At 41.1% G+C, this 20,036-nt stretch overlaps 1 protein-coding gene across 2 annotated transcripts in view; it reads left to right on the plus strand.

The window, feature by feature from the left end:
- The window catches only part of Ndrg3 (NDRG family member 3), a 66,382-nt gene that overhangs the window by 18,488 nt on the left and 27,858 nt on the right, over positions 1–20,036 (plus strand). For both annotated transcript variants that reach the window (XM_050150685.1, XM_050150686.1), the window contains exons 2-3: positions 1,855–1,956; positions 13,849–13,884. In XM_050150685.1, coding sequence (XP_050006642.1) covers positions 1,900–1,956; positions 13,849–13,884 — 93 coding nt within the window. In that variant the 5' untranslated portion in view covers positions 1,855–1,899. The remainder of the gene's footprint in view (positions 1–1,854; positions 1,957–13,848; positions 13,885–20,036) is intronic.

Genomic DNA, 20,036 nt, shown 5'->3' on the forward strand with positions numbered 1-20,036 from the left:
ATGTTCTTTGTTTTGTTTCACTTTGGGTTTTTTGGTTTTGTTTTTTGTTTTTCAAGACAGGGTTTCTCTGTTTAACAGCCCTAGCTGTCCTAGAACTAGCTCTTGTAGACCAGGCTGGCCTCGAACTCAGAGATCTGCCTACCTCTGCCTCCCGAGTGCTGAGATTACAGGTGTACACCATCACCGCCTGGCACTTCTCATATGTTCTACTAGTAATGCAGGTCATTCCTGATTTATTTGAGTGGAAGACAAGTAAGTGTGAATATCAAGAATCAGGGATATTGGGACTCATAGAAGGCCATCTCAGAGGTCAGAAACTATCTTCCTATCCATACTTAGATTCCTCAGAAAAAAAGTTGTTTGTTCATTGCCATTGTCATTATTAATAGAGTCATATTCTACATCATTAACTTTGAGTTGTTACCTTCATTAACCCACTCTCCACATTGTTGCTCCCAGAGCATAGTTTAAGGATATTGTTCTCTTACCCATCTTTAGGAACCAAGATTTATACTGAAAGTAAAAAGGGTATTTGTTGTTTCTTCATTAAAATATACTACAGGGGCTGGGCGGTGGTGGCGCATGCCTTTAATCCCAGCACTCGGGAGGCAGAGGCAGGCGGACCTCTGTGAGTTTGAGACCAGCCTGATCTACAAGAGCTAGTTCCAGGACAGGCTCCAAAACCACAGAGAAACCCTGTCTCGAAAAACAAACAAACAAACACTATATATACATATACACATATACACATATATACATATACATACATACACACACACACACACACACACATATATATATATATACACTACAGGGGCTGGAAAGATGGCTCAGAGGTTAAGAGCATTGCCTGCTCTTCCAAAGGTCCTGAATTCAATTCCCAGCAACTACATGGTGACTCACAACCATCTGTAATGAGGTCTGGTGCCCTCTTCTGACCTGCAGCTATACACACAGACAGAATATTATATACATAATAAATAAATAAACATTTAAGAAAATAAAATAAAATATACTACAGACTTAGTAACCTAAAGCAACACACCTTTGTTATCTCAAGACTTTATGGATCCTTTGTAAGGCTGCAAACAAGGTGTCAGTTTGGTTTACCTTTCAGCTGAGTCTACACTGGGGAAGAATCTGTTTTCAGAATTATGTGGTTGTTGACAGTATTCGGTTTCTTGTAGAGATACTGATCCTAGGGTCTTAGTTGCTTTCTATCCTTTTTCCCCTCCTTGCTAGCTTAAGAGAAACCACCCTTAGTTCCCTGCCACATGGCCATATTATAGCATGTCAACTGGCTCAACAAAGCTAACAGGGCAGAGTGTCTTTCAGCAAAACAGATATTAAGATATTTTGTAATGTAGCTCCTGAAAGTATTCATGTGCATTACCTTCTGTTACATTTCCCTCATTCTGTTAGTCAAAAGCAAGAAACAGATCCTACTCATACTCCGAGTGAGGGAGGGGGGTGGGAAGCTGTGGAAAGGTATGAACAAATACCTTAAGGGAAGAATAACATAGGCCGTTTGAAAGTCTTTCTGCCTCCCTGTGTGTTTGCTGCACCCTGTGTGGTTCATGATATACATAGAGCATGCCGGGCGGTAGTGGCGCACGCCTTTAATCCCAGCACTAAGGAGGCAGAGGCAGGTGGATCTCTGTGAGTTCGAGACCAGCCTGGTCTACAGAGCTAGTTCCAGGACAGGCTCCAAAGCCACAGAGAAACCCTGTCTCGGAAAACCAAAAATAAAATAAATAGATATACATAGAGCAAATTCCAGCATCTGAATGGATAACGTTATGTTTTCAACACCAGCTTGAGAATCTGTCTTCTCTTCTTTCTCTTCTGTTCCAGAGTTACTGGTTCATTCCTGAGACGTATCTACTCTGAGCCATCCTCATGGATGAACTTCAGGATGTCCAACTCACAGAGATCAAACCACTTCTAAACGATAAGGTAAAGACTGCTTTGCTTTAGCTAAAATGTATACAGATGGTTTTCTTCTGCTATTAATTTCTTATATCACCAGAATACTAAGTAGAACACTTAGCTTGATTTTTAATGGTGGGAATATTTGTAAAAACTCATTTCTTTGATGTCTCCTACTTTTTGATGTCTCCCTCACTTTTTCTTTTCCATGGGAATATTCAGTCATTTTTTTGAAGTTTTTCTACTTTATAGAAATCTGAAAGGGAAAAAATAATATGGCTAATTTAAATAAAAAGTCTGAAGGTGGCAATTGATTTGGGATCCAAATGCTTTGACTTTTAGTTTCTATAAGGAGATTTTAACATGCATGGCTAGTGATAGACACAGGCTGCAATGCTCTCTCAAAAGTTTGTTGAGTCTACCTACAATGTGACCTTTTGATCAGTATCACCATTTTCATCAGGGGTAGATGTCAGTAGTATATCTTATTTTTTTTGGTGACAAAGGTGTTAGTTGTTTGATATAGGGTTTCTCTGTTAGCCCTGGCTGTCCTGGAACTCACTGTATGGACTAGGTTGGCCTCAAACTCAAGAGATCTGCGGCGCACCACGCCCGTCTGCGCTCTATGCGCCACCATACAGTTTGTGAACCAGGCAAGGGAGCTGGAGATTGAAACACACAAAGACTCACAGACAGAGAGAGACACAGGAAACAGGAATGCCACCCTCATTGTGTCCAGGGGGAGTTTATATAAGGATCCTTAACTTGACAGCCACACCCCAGCCAAACCCACCAGAAACCACTCCCGTGCCATCAGGAACTCCTGAGGGTCTTGTGCTCAGAGCAGCTGCAAGCTGTCTCTGAGTAGAGGAAAACAAGTTGTTTACAAGAAATTCAGGATCTGGGGGTTCACAGCTCCCGACAGAGATCCACCTGCCTCAGCCTCCTTAGTACTGGGATTAAAGGTGTGCACTACCATTGCCAGGCAGAGTATACCTCATTTTTATCTTAGCATTAGAGAATTTCATGATGAATGGCATAGTTGACAGCCACTAGGACTCAGCAAATGCAAGTCATGATGTGAGGAATCAAACATTAAGACAAGCAGATCTCTCTTGCCCTCCCTGTTCAGTGTACACATCAGAAACTCTTTCCTACACTATTCTTTTGGTTTATTGTCCTAGTCTGTTAAATTACTTTATAGCTTGGTGTGGGTCCATAACATCCTTAGAGGAAAGAATTGAGAGAGTGTATGGATAGGGTGAATGGGTAGGAAAGGGTAAGAGCACCAAAAGATGTTGATGCTAATTATCTTTCTCTGTCCGAAGGAAAGCCCTTTATAACGTCTAGCTCTGCTGACTTATATTTCTACTGAATTATATCGCATCCTGCCAGTCCTGTACTCATCCCTGTGACTTCTTCTGTCTGTCACGCCCTTCTTTTGACTTTCACTAGACTTTGTATTCTCTTCTTTGGCAGTATGTATTTTTTAACACCCTCTTGACTTCTGCTGCACACCCCCAACATGCTTACAGAAATCTCTATCCATTAAATACCATCTTTCTATGTATATGGAGGATTGTACCTAAAATAGTGTTCTGTGAAAAGGAGGAAGGAGCTAAAACGTACAGCTGTAAAGCTCATGTCTGGCTATGGAAATGAATATTCTCAGGGCAGGGGGAAGCAGAGCATTTGGCTTCAGTAATTAAATAACCTGCCTCAGGCTTGCTAACAATCAGAATCAGGTAAGGGGCTGTTTGAAAATGAAGGTTCCAGATCCCACTTCAGACCTGTCTGAGGGGTAAAGACTGTGGTCAGTAGGTGTCAGCTTTGGCTTCTTGTTGGGATTACCTGTGGAGATGTAAAAATTATTGATCCTGAGTCATCCCTCCTCTCTGGTACCTCACTGGACGATCTGGGATATAGTTTAGTTGTTTTTGTTCATACCAAGGATTGAACAAAAGATCTTGTACATGCTTGTACAAGTTTTCATCCACTAAGCTACTTACCCCCACCATCTTAGGTATTGTTTTGAGACAGGGTCTCACTATGTAATTCAGACTGAACTCTGGATTCTCATTTATGCCATGTCTTGCCTGTTCAACATTTTAAAAAGCTCCCAAGATTGAGATTGGACTACAATTGATTTTGATTCACCAATGTTAGAAGCACATGACCTGATTGACTTCAGATCTTGAAGACTGAGACACAAGTAAATGCCCCTCCCTGGCCCTAAAAAGCCACAAGATTACTGAGGAGACATGTAAATACAGAAGTTAATGGTCTGTGTATATCACAGAAAGGGCAGCTGAAGAAGGAAAGGGATGGTGACTATGTCTATAGAAAACCACTGAGTTGGGGCTGAACAGATGGCTCAGCGGTAAAGAATGTATATTGCTCTTGCAGAGGATATGAGTTGGGTTCCTAGCATCCAGGTTGGGCAGCTCACAAACTGCCTATAGCTCCAACTCCAGTAGATCTGGTGCCCTTTTCTGGCCTCCATGAACACCTGTATGCTCATGCACATACTCCCACAAAGGCACATACACATAATTTGCAAAAAAGAAAGAACCTCCCTGGATTAATGTCTGAGCCTCTCTAAGGTCACAGAATGCTTCAGCTGAGTCTCATGTGTGTCTTAGCATTACTGTGTTGTCCCCAGCTTTACACACAGAAACTTCAGATCCCCACCACATGTGACTTTTGGAGAGGAGGCCTTGTGATAGTTTGTTTTAATTGTCAGCTTGATGTGATGTATACTTACCTGGGAAGGCAATGAGGGATTGATTATCTAAACTAGGTTGGCCTGTGGGCATGACTGTGGGGGATTGTCTTGATTATACTAAACAATGTGGGAAGACAGCCTAGAAGTAAGCAGGGTTTGAGTCCCAGACTATGTGAAAAAGGAGAAAGCAAGCTGAGCACTGCAAGTATGTAAGTTCTCACGCTTTCTCTGCTCTTGACCAGCTGTGAGAGCTACTTCAGGTTCCTTCAACCTTGACATCCCAGTTATAATGAACAACCCAGTTTGTGAGCTAAAACAAAACCATTCTTTACTAAGCTGCTTTTGTTAGGTCTTTTTATTTAGCAACAGTACAAAACTAAGACAGACCTTTACAAGAGTGATTGAAGTTCAGGAAGGGCAGAAGCACAGATAGGGTTGGTGGCCTCTCCCTGTTACCAGATGAAGCCTAGTGAGAAAGCAGTTAGCTGTGAAGCAGGAAGAGCCCTCATCAGAAACGGAACTGAGCAACAATCTCGATCTGAAACTTTGCAGCTTCCAGAGCTGTGAAGAACTAACTTCTGTTGTTGTAAGTCCTACTATCTGTGTTATTTCATTGTGACCCAGATAGACTGACACCAAGCAAAGTCTTACTCCCTAACATCTGTCAGTTCCTCTTTGATATGCTTGTTCTGTTCCCACCCACTTCCCACATTCCATCTTGCATTTTCCTCTCCCTGAGACATGTTCATGTCCTGTTTACTATTCATGAAAGTCCCATGTCCAGACTGAGTAGACCAGAGTTCCCTTTGAACAGTGGCATCCCCAAAGAGCCCTACCTCATATCCTCCTATATTCCCTGATCACTGGTATCCCTGAGTATTTGAACAATGCCAGCTTAGCTCAGTAAATTGGTACTTTTGTGTATGATGTAAAAGGGAATGATGAGGAAATGCCTCTTATCCATTCCCACCATTTTATTTGATGCTCTAGGTAGCTTGGTGAGGCAGAGAGCACAGATAAATGCATTTCCATATTGCCAATGCTAAGAAAGGAAATAGCTCTCTAGATTGAGTTCCAAATAATGCTTGCAGGATTTCTTTGTCTTGGCACTGATGTTTTAGACTAGATATTCTTTGGGAGACTATCCTGTGCACTGTAGAATGTTTAATAGTAACTTTGGCCTGTATCCACTAGATGCTACTACTTCTCCTCTAGTGGTGGCAACTAAAAAGTCTCCAGATATTGCTAAATATCTTCTGGGGTGCAAAGTACTTGGATAACAGACAATTACTGGCATTAAGAGAAAGCCCCTGGGTTTAAATGGGTAGATCTCATAGACGGTTTTGTTGTTGCTTTGACTTCCTTCCCTCTCTTCTTCTCTTTCTTCCCTTACTCCTTTTCTTCATTTTTTGTGGGGTATGACCTGTCCAGCTATTATTTTTTATGAAGTACGTTTTATGTGCCAAGTGCTTTACATACATTCTTTCTTAGTGCTCAGATTATCCCTTTGAAGTAGTATTAATCTTCACTTAGCAAATAAAAGTAATCTGATTGACAGGCTAGCTTGCCAAGTCAGTAAGTGGTAGAGCTGGGACTGAAACCCAATTTTTTCCTGTTTTGAAATGTTCTGCCCACTGTCGTAACCATGTAGACTTTGTGTGATTTCTCTTGTCCCTTTAAGGAGCAGCCTAGAGATGTATATTATTTTACCCCATCTTTTTCTTTATAATTTGCTAAACCGTTTTATGCTTCAGGAAACTAAAGAGAATGCAGACCAACCCTACTGTAGAGAAGCGTGTCCTGGGTGACCATAAGGAAGCATTTTCCATATATTTTAAGAGACGCTTTTGTTAACTTATCACTCATGGTGTTCTTCCATTTTATTTTAGTATGCCTGTAATTTTGTCTATAGCTCGGGATTGTCAAGAAGTGGGTGGATTTGCCATGTTTATTTTGGCTCCAGTGATGAAAAGAACTAACCACCAGAACAGAATTGTATAGATATATGAGTGTTTAGGTTTTTTTTCTCAAATAGCATTAAAAGTGTGGTGGTACAGACTATATAATACCAGTGCTTAGAAAGCTGAGATAAGAGAACACCAAGTCCTAGAATACATAGCAAGATCCTGTCTTAAAAGAAAAAGAAAACCCAGGCATAGTAGCATACCTCTGAGATCCTAGTGCTTGGGAGGCAGAGTCAAGAAGGTTGTCAAGAGTCCAAGGTTATTCTGGGTTGCATAGTGAGTTCCAGGCTAGCCAGAACTGTAGTGCAAATCCAACTAGTTTTAACGATAAAAACCCAGAGTCAGATATCGGGGTGAAAGCTAAAAGAAAGTAAAGAAGCCAGCCACTAGAGAGATCTTTTACCTGTACTGAATTCTCAGACCAAAGTGGTCACGATTCTCTCTCTATGAATCCTCATGTCTCCTCTTGCCTTATATTCCTCTCTCCACCCAGCCATATCCTTTCCTGTCTCATCTCCCTAGTACAGGGATTAAAGTCGTGTGACTCCCAACTTCTGGCATTAAAGGTGTGAGCCACCACCACTTGGCCCTGTTTCTCTTTTAGACTGGATCAATCTAATGTAGCCCAGGACGTCCTTGCCTTCCAAGTGCTAGGATTAAAGGTGTGTGCCACCATTACCTGAACTCTGTGGCTAATTAGTGGCTCACTCCACACTCTGATCCTCAGGCACGCTTTTTTTTTTTTTTTTTTGCACAAATTATCACCACATAAGGCTATATAAGACTGTCTCAAAAAATGTTTAGCTGTTTTCAGAGTATTTTTACAAATATTTTATTATTCTCCAACCGGGCAGAATGGTGCACACCTTTAATCCCAGTACTTGGGAGGCAAAGGCAAGTGGGTCTCTGTGGATTCAGCCTGGTCTACGTAGTGACTCCAGGACATCCAGGGCTATGAAGAAAGTCCCAACCAACCAAACAACAAATTATTATATTATTCTCCTAGGTTCTTGCTAAATAAATAATCACCTGTTTTACAGATGAGGTGTATACCTTGTCCAAAGTCAGTATCTATTAAAATATTAGAGCTCAGTCTAGACCTTTAACTTTTAACTTTGATCTTGATTTGGGGGTCCAATGCTTTTCTTGCCATCTGCTGCTGCTGCTTGTTAGTTGTTGCGCCACCTCACCCAGCAGGTCTCCTACTTCATTCTCCCTGTCTTCTAGTCTGCCTATTTGCTTTAGATACTATAGAACCTAGTAAAAGCCAGAAGCCAGGTCTGAAAACAAAAACAAAAAACAAACAGGAAGCCACAGCTGTCTTCTGGACGGTTGATGGTATATCGGGAAGGGGAGTAAATACCCAAGGGGATGAATGGAAGCAAACTATTTGCTTTGCTTTGGTTATTACAGTAAATTGTGAAATAACACATACTCATACTGTAGTTTAAGGTTTAAGGTTTGTTTTTCTACTACTAATGGCCAGGTGTGTAAGCGAAGGGAAAGGGGAGGACATAAGAATTATAAGAGGGAGAACTCTGGGATCAACTTTTAAAAAATTATTTTTTATCGACATGGTTGTTTTGCCTGCATGTATGTCTATGCACCACTTGTGTGCCTGATGCCCACAGAGACCAGAAGATGGCATTGGATCCCCTGGGACTGTAGTTAGAGATGCTTGTGAGCTGCCATGTGGGTATTAGGAACTGAACCTGGACCTCTGGAAAAGCAGCTAGCACTCTTAACTGCTGAGCCATCTCTCCAGCCCAGCCACTGGGAGCAACATATTTGTAAGCTCTAGGAGAGTTGAAATAGAGGAGTTTGTGTCAGGGTCACTTTTATAAAGGTTGTGTGCAGAGTGGTACGTGGGATAGGAGATTAGGAGGCTCAGCCTTAGCAGGACGTGTTGTGTAAGCCTGATGACCTGAATTAGATCCCTAAAACCTATGTAAAGGTGAAAGGAGAGAACCAACTGCCCTTTGTCCTCTGACCTCCACGTGCATGCAGTGGTACACAGGTTCCTCCTCCTCCAACAATAAGCACACATACAATAATAAAATTACATTTTTAAATTTTAATAAATGTTTCCAGAGGGTCTGGCCTACTTGGTGGATTACTGGTAAAAGGCTGGGTAGCTGGAGTGTCATGTCAGGAAGGGGCTTGAAAAGTAGGTACAGTGAGTGTAATAGCTGCCATGTGGGTGCTGAGAATTGAACCCAGGTCCTCTGAAAGAACAGTCAATACTCTTAACCACTGAGCCATCTCTCCAGCCCCCCCCCTAGAATTTTCATTCTTATTTTGGATTATCAGCTTGAACATATTTCTCCTCAAAAAACAGTTGGCTGGAGGCTAAAGCAAAAAAATCATAAATTTGAGGCCAGCCTAAGATATATAGCAAGACCCTATTGCTAAGCTTTGAAACAACACTGATTATTAACTTATGTTAATTGTTTATCTTACTCAGTTAAAGACACATGAGTTATTAGGTATTTGGGGAGGGGCTTATTTGAACCCATTTTCATTTTGCTTTATGTTGGGAGGATTTTTTTTAGGAGAGATGTCTTGTTTTTCTTCTCTCTGGAAGGTTTTTTGTTGTTTAGTTTTTTGCCCCTAAGGATGGAACCAAGGGCTTTTGGTGTGTTACCCAAGCTTGGTATCACAGAGCTACATCTCCAGCCATGGTCCCTTTTAGAAAATTTTTATTCTGAGAAAAAAAAAATCTTCTAAGTTGCCTAGGCTGGCCTGAAATTTGTAATTGTCCTGCCTTAGTGACTCATAGAAGGTGGATTACGGGTATGCCACCACACTTGGGAGTCCATTTTTGTGTACTTTTGTTTTTTAGATCAATTTATTTCCAAAAAATTTTGTTGTTGTAACAACTTCCTATCCCCACTTCAGTTCCTTCCCTCTTTGGTATTCTTGTCTGCCTCAAACCCTATGTTTCTTTTGGGGTGTTCATAACCTCTTCAAGATGACAGTTTTGCACTTGCTGAGTGTCAGGACCAAGAATAGATGGTGAGTCAGACATAGGCCCCCTCCCTGCTACAAACTCACAGAACTGGTGGATTCCCTGGTCGCTTTTGGGTATTGCTTTCAAGGTCTTATTAGCTCATCTTTCTTTACATTGTGGCCATTGCCTTCTGCCTCTCAGAACTTCTTATACTTGTTTTGCCTGCATGCATGTATATATGAGTATCATATACATGCCTGGTGCCTACTGAGGACAGAAGAGGTTGTCAGATCTCTAGGAACAGTGTTAAAGATGGTTGTGAGCCACCAAGTGTGTGTTAGGAACCAGGACCTTTGGAAGAATAGCCAGTGCTCTCAACCGCTGAGTCAGCTCTCCAGCCCCATTTTTTTTTACATTTCTCGATATGATTGGAAGGATGCAGCTGTCTTCTCTCTAGTGATTACTGTTTCTCCCTTCCAAGTTGTTTTATTTATACATACTTTCCCTCTTTCTTTGACCAGTTCTTAGTTGCTTTTTCCTTACTCAGTTGGGGGAATTACTTGTTTTAAATTTATGATTTTCTTACTTGCTTGTTGTTTAGGTTTTTTTTGTGGTGCTGACGTTAGAACACAGAGCTTTGATATGTAGTGCGAACAACTTTTATACTGACCCACAAATGAAGCTCAGAGCACTGCACAAAGATCGTCTTGCATCTCTCTCTCTCTTACACACACACACACACAAATAAATAAATAAATGAAAAATTTATTGTTAGTACCCTTTTTTCCTGGGAGTCTAGTTTGTACTTTTGATTAAGATTTTTGCTAACTCCTCAACAAACAGGGTAGCTGGCATTTCTGGGAGGGATTGCCTGCTTCTGCTTTGGTTATTTCTCTTGTGCTCATCCCAGAGGCTTATACCTCACAAAATGCCTTGTGGTTGCTATCATGTGATCACAAGGACACTGAACTTACGCAACAGTGACAGAGGCTCTCAGAGAGTCTAGTCAGATTAGAGTGATTTTCCTTTAATCTTTTTAAATAATCCCTAAGGGAGCCTCTAGGAACACTGTAGGACTGAAGCCCTAATATGACCCATCTTTAAACCTACCTTTTTTGTGCAAATCCTTTTTGTTTGGTAAATTATGAAAGGAAAACACATGCTTATGGTAGAAAAGCATTAAGGAAATTACATCACTCATAATCTCTATGCAGAGATAGGTGGTGGTTAATGTTTGGTATTTTACTTTTAATCTTTGTTTTGGGTGTTTTTGGTTTTGTTTGTTTGTTTTGAGGCAAAGCCTTAAAGTATTTCCAGGCTAGGATAGGTCTCATGATCTAGTTCAAACTGGCCTTGAACTTTCAGAAATCCTGCCTCAGTCTCTAAAGAATAGGACAATAGGCATGAGCCTGGCTTAATTTTTTAAAAATTGTCTTGCTTACTGTATAAATAAAAGAACTCACTTGCTGGTCACTTATGTCTTACTGAAACAATCTACTTTAGTCTGTGCGAGGACTCTTCCTTTGGTCTTTCATAGTCTTACTGGAAATTAAATGCAGTGGCTTCTCTGAAGAAGTTCTTATCTGTATATTGTGGGATTAGTAGGAGGCATACAACACTATGATATCTTTTTGCTTATAGCAGCTGCCTTCCTTGGAATGTGCTCTCCCATCTCATCTGTGGTATCATCACTGTCTTTCCGTGCTGTAACTGTATCAGATTTTAAAATTATTTCTTCAGTTTTGAGTCAAGAATGATGCCCAGACTAGCCTTGGTTCTCTGTCCGTGTTTGTTATTTGTGGCATCTGTACTTTCTCAGTGGTTGTTGATCTGTTGTGGCTTTGCTGTATACATCTTAGAAAACCCAAGGCTATTTATCTAGAATCTGACTCGTTCAAAAGGTCATCAGACAGCATCATACAGGCATTTCTGCAATAGTGGAAGTGTTGTGTGTATGTGCTTCCCAGTAACATGGGCACTAGATATGGCTAATGCAGCTGAGAAACTTGATTTTTTTTTAAAAATAAATAACTTAAAATCTAATAGCAAGGTGTATTCCATACACCTGTATTCTCAGCACTCAGGAGGTAAGAGGCACAGCACTCAAGGCATAGAGATCCTGTTTCACAAAACAAAATTTAAAACAATGCAAAAAAAGTTACATATATGCATGCACAACTTAAATTGTTCATGTGACTGATGGCTATCATATTGGATTGCACTGATCCAGATTACCCCAGCTGGTTCTACTAGCTCCTCTCCTGGGTAGGGTAGTTTGTTTCTTTTGGTATGTGTACCCCTAGGCTATGCCTCAAACCTCTGTTCTGTCTTGCCAGCTAGGAAGTGGTGGGATCAGGAAGAATGGTATTTTCTAGTGCTGGGAATCAAACCCAGGGCCTTGAACGTACTAAGGCAGTGCTCTAGTGCCAAGCTGTGACTCTGGCTCAGAGAAGAGCTGTTCCTAAGATGGATTTCTTGAGCAGTTGGGTATCTGGAAAGGCAGTGTTGAGAAAGGCTCTTATTTGCAGCTCCACACCTTCTGGAAACTGTTGGGGCGATGAATACATGTACTATTATATAACTAGCTAATGGAGCTTTATATGTATACATTATGTATACATTATGACAAATCAAATCAGAAGGGTTTTTCTTTTTTCTAACTACATCCCGTTCCCCTTTTTGTACTCTTATGTTGTACTCTTTCAACTTTGGCAGTTTAAACACTACAGACGTGCTCTGAATCATTCCATTGGTTCCCTCGAGCATTACTGTCATACAATCCCTTTTTAGGAACTTGGTGAATTTCATTTGGAGCTTTTAGGTATGTTGTACTTTTTAAATGATCCAGTGATTTTTTTTTCCTCTTTTTTTCTTATCAGCAATTTCATAGGATGTAATTCATATGTTAGCATATTAAAAAATGTTTCATTTTTTTCCTACAGCAACATTGCTTTTTAGAAAAATTTCATTGATTTTTATTTATGTCTATGTGTGTGAGCCTATCTATATATGTGCATGAGCCTATCTATATATGTGCAATGCCCACAGAAGCCAGAAGGCTTTGGATCTCTTGGAACTGGAGTGACAGGTAGTTATGAGCCACCTAACCTGGATCTTCTACAAGACAGCAGGTGCTCTTAACAGCTGCATCGTCTCTCCAACCCCCAAGGTTGCTTTTCTTTTTTAATTAAGATTTATTTCTAGGGGCTGGAGAGATGGCTCAGAGGTTAAGAGCATTGCCTGCTCTTCCAAAGGTCCTGAGTTCAATTCCCAGCAACCACATGGTGGCTCACAACCATCTGTACTGAGATCTGGTGCCCTCTTCTGGCCTGCAGGCATNCCATCTGTACTGAGATCTGGTGCCCTCTTCTGGCCTGCAGGCATACAGACAGAACATTGTATACATAATAAATAAATAAATAGATAAATAAATAAATAAATAAATAAATAAATAAATAAATTTTTTTAGAAAAAAAAGATTTATTTCTATTCCTATGCATGTGTGTGTGGATATGTGCACAAGTCGGGGGTGCCTGCAGAGCCCAGGGTTTTTGGATTTCCTAGAGCTGGAGTTATAGGTAGTTGTGAGCTGTCCCACATGAGTGCCAGAACTGAACTCATGTCCTCTGCAAGAGCAGTGTACATTCTTTTGGTTTTTTGAGACAGGGTTTCTTTGTGTAGTCCTAGCTGTCCTGAAACTCACTCTATAGATTAGGCTGGTCTCAAACTCAGAGGTCCACTTGCCTCTACCTCCCAAGTACTAGGATTAAATGTATGCCTGGTGCAGTATGCTTTCTTAACTGGTGAGCCATCTTCCCAATGTTGCTTTTCTTAAAGAAGAGATCTAACTAAGGTTAGATTTGAAATCTTCATTTCTTGGCCTTGTCTTTCTAGATCTGGAAACCTCTTTTCTATTCTCCACCACTGTCACTTGGCCTCACTGCCTTTTCATTGAGGTACTTCCCATGTGTGTTGAGGATGAGCTTTAGACTGTGGTTCAAGTTTCACCCTCTTCCTATGCGTCCTTACTGCTTTCTTTCCACACACGGCACAATACAACAGGGTTTGCTGGATAACTAGGCTTTAACTCATGTTAATCTCACCTCTGAAAATGGAGCCTGCAGTAGCATCGCAAACACCCACCCTCTCTCCAAAGCCTTTCAATGAGAATCATTTTAGTTTGTGAGAGCTGGGAGTCTGCACGTGCACTGCTTTCACTGTGAGCTAAATTTACTGCACATTTGGGGAAACTGACTGTGTTTTCTGCCTTCCATTGACAGAATGGCACACGAAACTTCCAGGACTTTGACTGCCAGGTAAGGACTGTACAAGCACCAAAGAGGCTCTGTACAGAGTCCCTACAATGCCTCCCTCCCTGTGCCAGTGGTCTTGGAGACGTAGATTTTGTATTGTTGTTGTTTGTATTTTGTTTTCTTTTGTTGAAGCAGGGACTGTGGCCGAGGCTGGCCTTGAACTCATGACAGTGCCTCCTGCTTCAGCCTCCCAAGTTCTGGGTTTACAGGCGTGAGCCACCACACCTAGCTAGAAGTGTGCTCATCATACAAATTGGGACTCACTAGTGTTCTTTTAGTCATTGGATCAAGTTTATTTAAAATGATTTGCTACCATGTTCAAAAAGTGCCTGTCTAATGACTGTAGGTTACTTGGTTGAGCTGTCACTTTGTGACTGAGATCTTTTCTCAAATAATGTCAGAGACCTCACTTGTCACCGGTGATGGAAGGTTGTCACCAGGCTGCAGATAAAATAGGTGATGGGCAGTTTGGAGAAGAGTCATCATAATAGCAAAATTGTTACCTAAATCAAAAAGCAAATTATTATTAATACAAAATGAAAATTTTTCTTGGCTTTATGTTTGGAAATGCAAAATTTATCCTGACTCAGTATTTTCCTACATGGTACTGTTCTTCATAATCTACTATTGCCAATTTGAAAACCAAGAAAATGAGCCAGCCATTCCAATCCACCTACTTTATCTGTTAACTAGCCTGGAAAGCAATCTAAGAAAGGAACACACATGGATATATAGGGAACCTGATAAGCCCACACAGCCTGGCTGTCTCACTCTGGAATTTGTTGCCATCGCAACAACATAAAGTCAACTCAGAGGATACTAGCAGCAAGGATGGCACTTCAAACCGTACTCCTTCTTTCCAGTACTCAGCCATCCTGCATATCCATCAACAAAGAGTTATTTCCAATATGTACTTTATGTTAAGTACAGCCTTTATAGCATTAACATCAAAAGGAAAAAACAGTCTAATCAGCCCTTGTATGGGGAAATTTAAAAAGCATAGCTTTTACATCAGGAAATCAGGTCTGTCATAATTATTGGTCTCCTATGATAGAGTATCTATTAGACAAATGTGATCTTGTTCCTATTTTCTGGGTGAGGTCATAGAGTAAATGGCACTGAAAAATTGGCTCCTCCCAAATCCATTAGTTATTTTTCCTCAGGTAAGTCCAGAACTGACAACTTGTCCTTAAAGCTGAGGTTATGTGGCAGGTTAGATGAGGCTTGTTGTGCAAGGGAACGTTGGTAGCACTGTTCTTGAGTCCTGGTTCCAGCTGGTTCTTTGTGTGTATGATAGAACCAGCCTAGTGTGCACAGGCATCATTTTTACTCAAATTCAAAAAGTCTTCAGAACTTTTGATACTTTGTGATAATAGGGTCAGTCAAAATCGAGTTTAGATTTTTTATTTAATCTGACTTTAGTTATGGTTTGGGTTCTAGCTTAGTTAGTTAGAGTTGATTGCTTTTGATATAATTTACCTAGAAGGATATCATTGAGAAAGAGTGATGGGGGACTCTGCAATGCATTTCAGAAATAGTATGTGTACACTCCTATCTGAAAGCATGGAAGCACTTGCCTTCATCAGATACCAAAGTTGGTAAATGTAAACCATCTATTCTTCTGTTTTACTTGTGTGTTTGTGTGTGTATGCTTGCATGTGTATGTGTGTGAGCGCGCATGTGCATGTGCGTGCACGAGTACTCCTTTACCCCAGAGCTGGGGATGGAACCCAGGGCCTTGCTCATTCTTGGCAACCACTGTTTCATATGTAAGTATAAATATAAATTTAAGTGTAATTAATTTTAAGATTGTCTTAGGATTTCTATTGCTGTGAAGAGACACCATGACCAGGGCAACTCTTATAAAGGAAGAAAATGTAATTGGAGTGGCTTACATTTGCAGAGATTTAGTCTATTATTTTTATGGTGGAACATGGTGACATGCAGGCAAACATGGTGCTGGAGAAGTATCTGAGTGCCCTACATCTTGACTTGCAGGCAACAGAAAGTGGCCTGTCTCACTGGAAGTAGCTTGAGCAAATAAGATGAGGCTGTGAGGAGGCCCTCCTCCACAGTGATATACTTCTTCCAACAAGGCCACACCTACTCCAATAAGACAATATCTCCTAATAGTGCCACTCCCTTTGGGAACTATTCTCTTTCAAACTACCACATTCCACTCCCTGGCGCCCAAAGACTTGAAGCCATATCATAATGCAAAAAATGCATTCAATCCAACTTCAAAAGTCCCCATAGTCTATGACAGTCTCAAACTTATTTAAATTCTAAAGATCAAAGTCTCTTCTGAGATTCATGTTGTTTCTTAACTGTGATCTCCTGTTAAATCAAAATCAAAAAGCAGGTCATACACTTCCAATATGTAATGGCACAGGATATACATCACCATTCCAAAATGTAGGGAGGGGAGAATAGTGAGGAAATACTGGGCCAAAGCAAGACTGAAAACCAGCTGGGCACACTCCAAACTCTGCATCTCCATGTCTCACACTCTTCAGCTCTTCAGCTCTGTTAACTGTAACACACCTCTCTCTTGGGCTGGTTCTACCCCCTTGTAGCAGCTTTCCTTGGCCCATATCCCATGACTCTGGCATCTCCAACATCTCCAAGACAATTCAGACTTCAACTTCACAGACTGATGCAATGGCCTCTCTAGGCCTCCACACGTTTGGCCTCAGCTGCTTTTCTTAGTCGTGAAGGAAAGTTCCATAATACCTTTCTTCTATCCTTGACTCTAAAGCCAGAACCATGTAGCCAAAGCTGCCAACTTCTGGTACTTGTTGGGACTAGAACATGGCCTTCTCATTCAGTTACATCTTCAACAGATTTCTGTCCTTCCCTGCATAAGTTTGGCTGTCCTGAAATGGATCTGTAGACCCAGGTTGTCCTCCAACTCAGAGATCCACCAACCTCTGCCTTCCCAGCACTGGGTTTAAAGGTGTGCACCACCAAACCAGGCTCTAAGCTTTTCACAAGATGGAAATTTAGCTGGGTGAGATTTTTGCCTTGAGGTCATCACTCCCTTTTTTCTATTTCTTAATCTGTTTATCTGCTTGAATACAGAATTTAGCTCCATTCTACTTCCTGGTGTTCCCTTTCTCCTCAAATATTTTTCCTTGCTCCTTTTCATTATATGTCTTCATTGGAGTTAACACTAGTAACTGCACAACAGAGTCTATCCTAGGACTAGACTGTTTTGAGATTTCCTCTGCCAAAGAATTAATCCAAAACTCTTAACTTTCACCTCCAGCAAGGGCAAAAAGCAATCACCAAAATATCACAAGAACGATTTCTAGGCAACATACTAAAATTCTTCTCCTCTGAAACCTCTTGAGCAGCCCCCAACAGTTCAAATCACTCTTAGCACCACTGTCTTCCATGTTCCTACTGGTATAACCCATGAAGCAGTGCTTGAAGCATTCCACTGCTCCCCAACCCAAACTCCCAAAGTCCAAATTCCTTCAAACTAAGGTATGGTTAGGCTTTTCACAATCATAACTCCCTCCTGGTACCAACTTCTGTCTTAGGGTTTCTATTGCTATGAAGAGACACCATGACCAGGGCAACTCTTATAAAAGAAGAACATTTAATCAGGGTGGCTTACATTTGCATAGGTTTAGTCCATTATTATCATGGTGGGATATGGTGGTGTGCAGGCAAACATGGTGCTGGAGAAGTAGCTGAGTGTCCTATATCTTGACTTGCAGGCAACAGGAAGAGACCTGTCTCACTGGTAGTAGCTTGAGCATATATGAGACCTCAAAGCCCACCTCCAAAGTAACACACTTCTTCTATTAAGGCCACACCTTTGAATGTATTTTGTGGTACGCAAGACCCACACAATAATACGCTAGCAAGGGGCCGGTGAGATAGTTCAGTGGGGAAAGGTACTTACTGCCTGATAACTTGAGTTCAGCTCCCTCCCCACCCCCGAGACAGGGTTCCTCTGTAGCTTTGGAGCCTGTCCTGGAACTAGCTCTTGTAGACCAGGCTGGCCTCGAACTCAGAGATCCACCTGCCTCTGCCTCCCGAGTGCTGGGATTAAAGGCGTGCACCACCACCGCCTGGCAGTTATTATTATTTTATATTGGAGCTGCTGCTATAACTCAGTGGTAGAGCTCTTGCCTGATATGTGAGGCCCTGGGTTCAGTCCTCAGCCCTGAAAATCAACCACAAAAAGCTATATCCCATCTTTTCTTTTTATTATGAAGTCCTATACTGTTGTGTTCTAGTTTGCCTGTCTTTGGAGCCTTCATTTAAAATACTTTATTTTTTTAATGTATCTGAATGATAATAAAGCTTAAACCTTATTTTACCAATGTAGAGATACAGTGGTTTTGATTTTTTTCCTTCTGTTGCTGCCAAAAGTAACTCATCATGCATAAAAAATAGCCTCCCTAAAAGTCCTGATATTTCGAGTGAAGCTTTAATGTCTTCTGGCACTGTAAAATATAACGTTTGTTGAGATCTGATAGAAGTAGAATGATGGCAGATGTTTGTTAAGGTCATACGATTGTCACTAGTTTTGGATATATGGAATTTCTGTGTTATAAAGAAAAACTGACTAGGGATATAGTTTAGTGGTAGAGTGATTGCCTAGCATATACAAGGCCCTAGGTCCAATCTTTAGATTCCAACACATACCACACACACCCCACACACACACCACCGCACACACATACACCACACACACACACACACACATGAGAACAAGAAGACCTGAAGCATAGGAACTGTGATGTGAGAAGTCAAAAATGGCCCAGCTTGCCTGAGGCTTCTGTCTTAGTTTGTTTTCTATTGCTGTGATAAAGGACATGACCAAGAGCAACTTGCGGAGGGAAAGGTTTATTTCATCTTACATCTTATAGTCCATCACCAGGAGAAGCCAAAGTAGAAACTCAAGATATGAACCTGGAGGCAGGAACTGAAGCAGAGGCCATGTAAGAGCACAGCTTAATGCCTTGTTGCCCATGGCTGCCTCAACCTACTGTCTTGTACAACCCAGAGAAGACACAGCCATAGTGACAGAGCCCTTCCACATACATCAGTCATTAATCAAGAAATTGCCCTATATATAGTCTTGCCTACAGGCAGTCTCTTGGAGCCATTTTCTCAGTTGAGGTTCCCATTCCAAGGGAACTCAGGTTGGTTAAAAAAAACGAACCAGGACTAGATATCCTTGAAGAGCAGAACAAATGTCAGACCAACATAGTCACTAAATGCAGTTATTGGTGCTAAGTTATTAATGCTCTCCACTAGAACAGCTGTGACCTAGGGTAAACTGAGCCATAACCAGGGTTTCCTTTGGGTCTTGGTTTTGCCTGAGAAAAATCTTTTAAAGAATCTGTGATGAAAGCCTCAGGAAATCACCTTAGAATCATTAACTTATGTCTAAACAGTAGTTTTCTTTTTTCTTTACTAATCAACTGTAGCTCATACAGATCTTTTTCAACTGTGAAAATTAATTAAATGTGTGCTATTTCTCTTGATTCTTGTCACAAGTGGTTCCATTGCTATTCAGGTCCTCTGAGGCAAACAGAAGTTATAATGTAGATGTAGAATAGTGAAGGAGGGGTGTCTCAAGGTGACGTGGTCAGAACTGATGAGGGAGAAAAGCACTTGCTGTGTGACGACAGTGACAAGCCCCTCACTGTCCCTCTGTCTATTTGGTGCTTCTTGATTCTTCTCTCCCTTGTGACTACTTAGAAAGTTGGAGCAATAGTTTAAACAAATGCCCTGCTGTAAGGAAAGTAATAGTTTTTTCATGATAACCAAGAGCAATTTAAGAAAATTCAGCCAGAAAGGTGTTGGTGATCCAAGCCTTTAATCCCAGCACTCAGTGAATGTTAATGGACAGGAAGAAACTCTTGTCTGGCAGGATATATCATTTCTGTAGAAGAAGCTGATAATGGTGTATGATAATCCAGGCTTGACCAAGGATTGAATAATTTCATGTTGCCTGTTTAATTGCAGTAACTCTGCAAAGGACCCATTTGAGGACTAGATATTATTACTACAGTGCCAGTCAGTGTATGTGATCACTTCTTCAGAGGTGTTCAAATGGTTTTAAACCTCTGCAGATGAGGTCACTTGGACAATGTCTTATTACCAAGAAAGAATTAAGTTGGTGGCAAGTG

Source organism: Alexandromys fortis, unplaced genomic scaffold (assembly GCF_014885135.2).
Source record: "Alexandromys fortis isolate MF-2015 unplaced genomic scaffold, M_Fortis_MF-2015_v1.1 scaffold_27, whole genome shotgun sequence".
NCBI classification, from domain to species: Eukaryota; Metazoa; Chordata; class Mammalia; order Rodentia; family Cricetidae; genus Alexandromys; species Alexandromys fortis.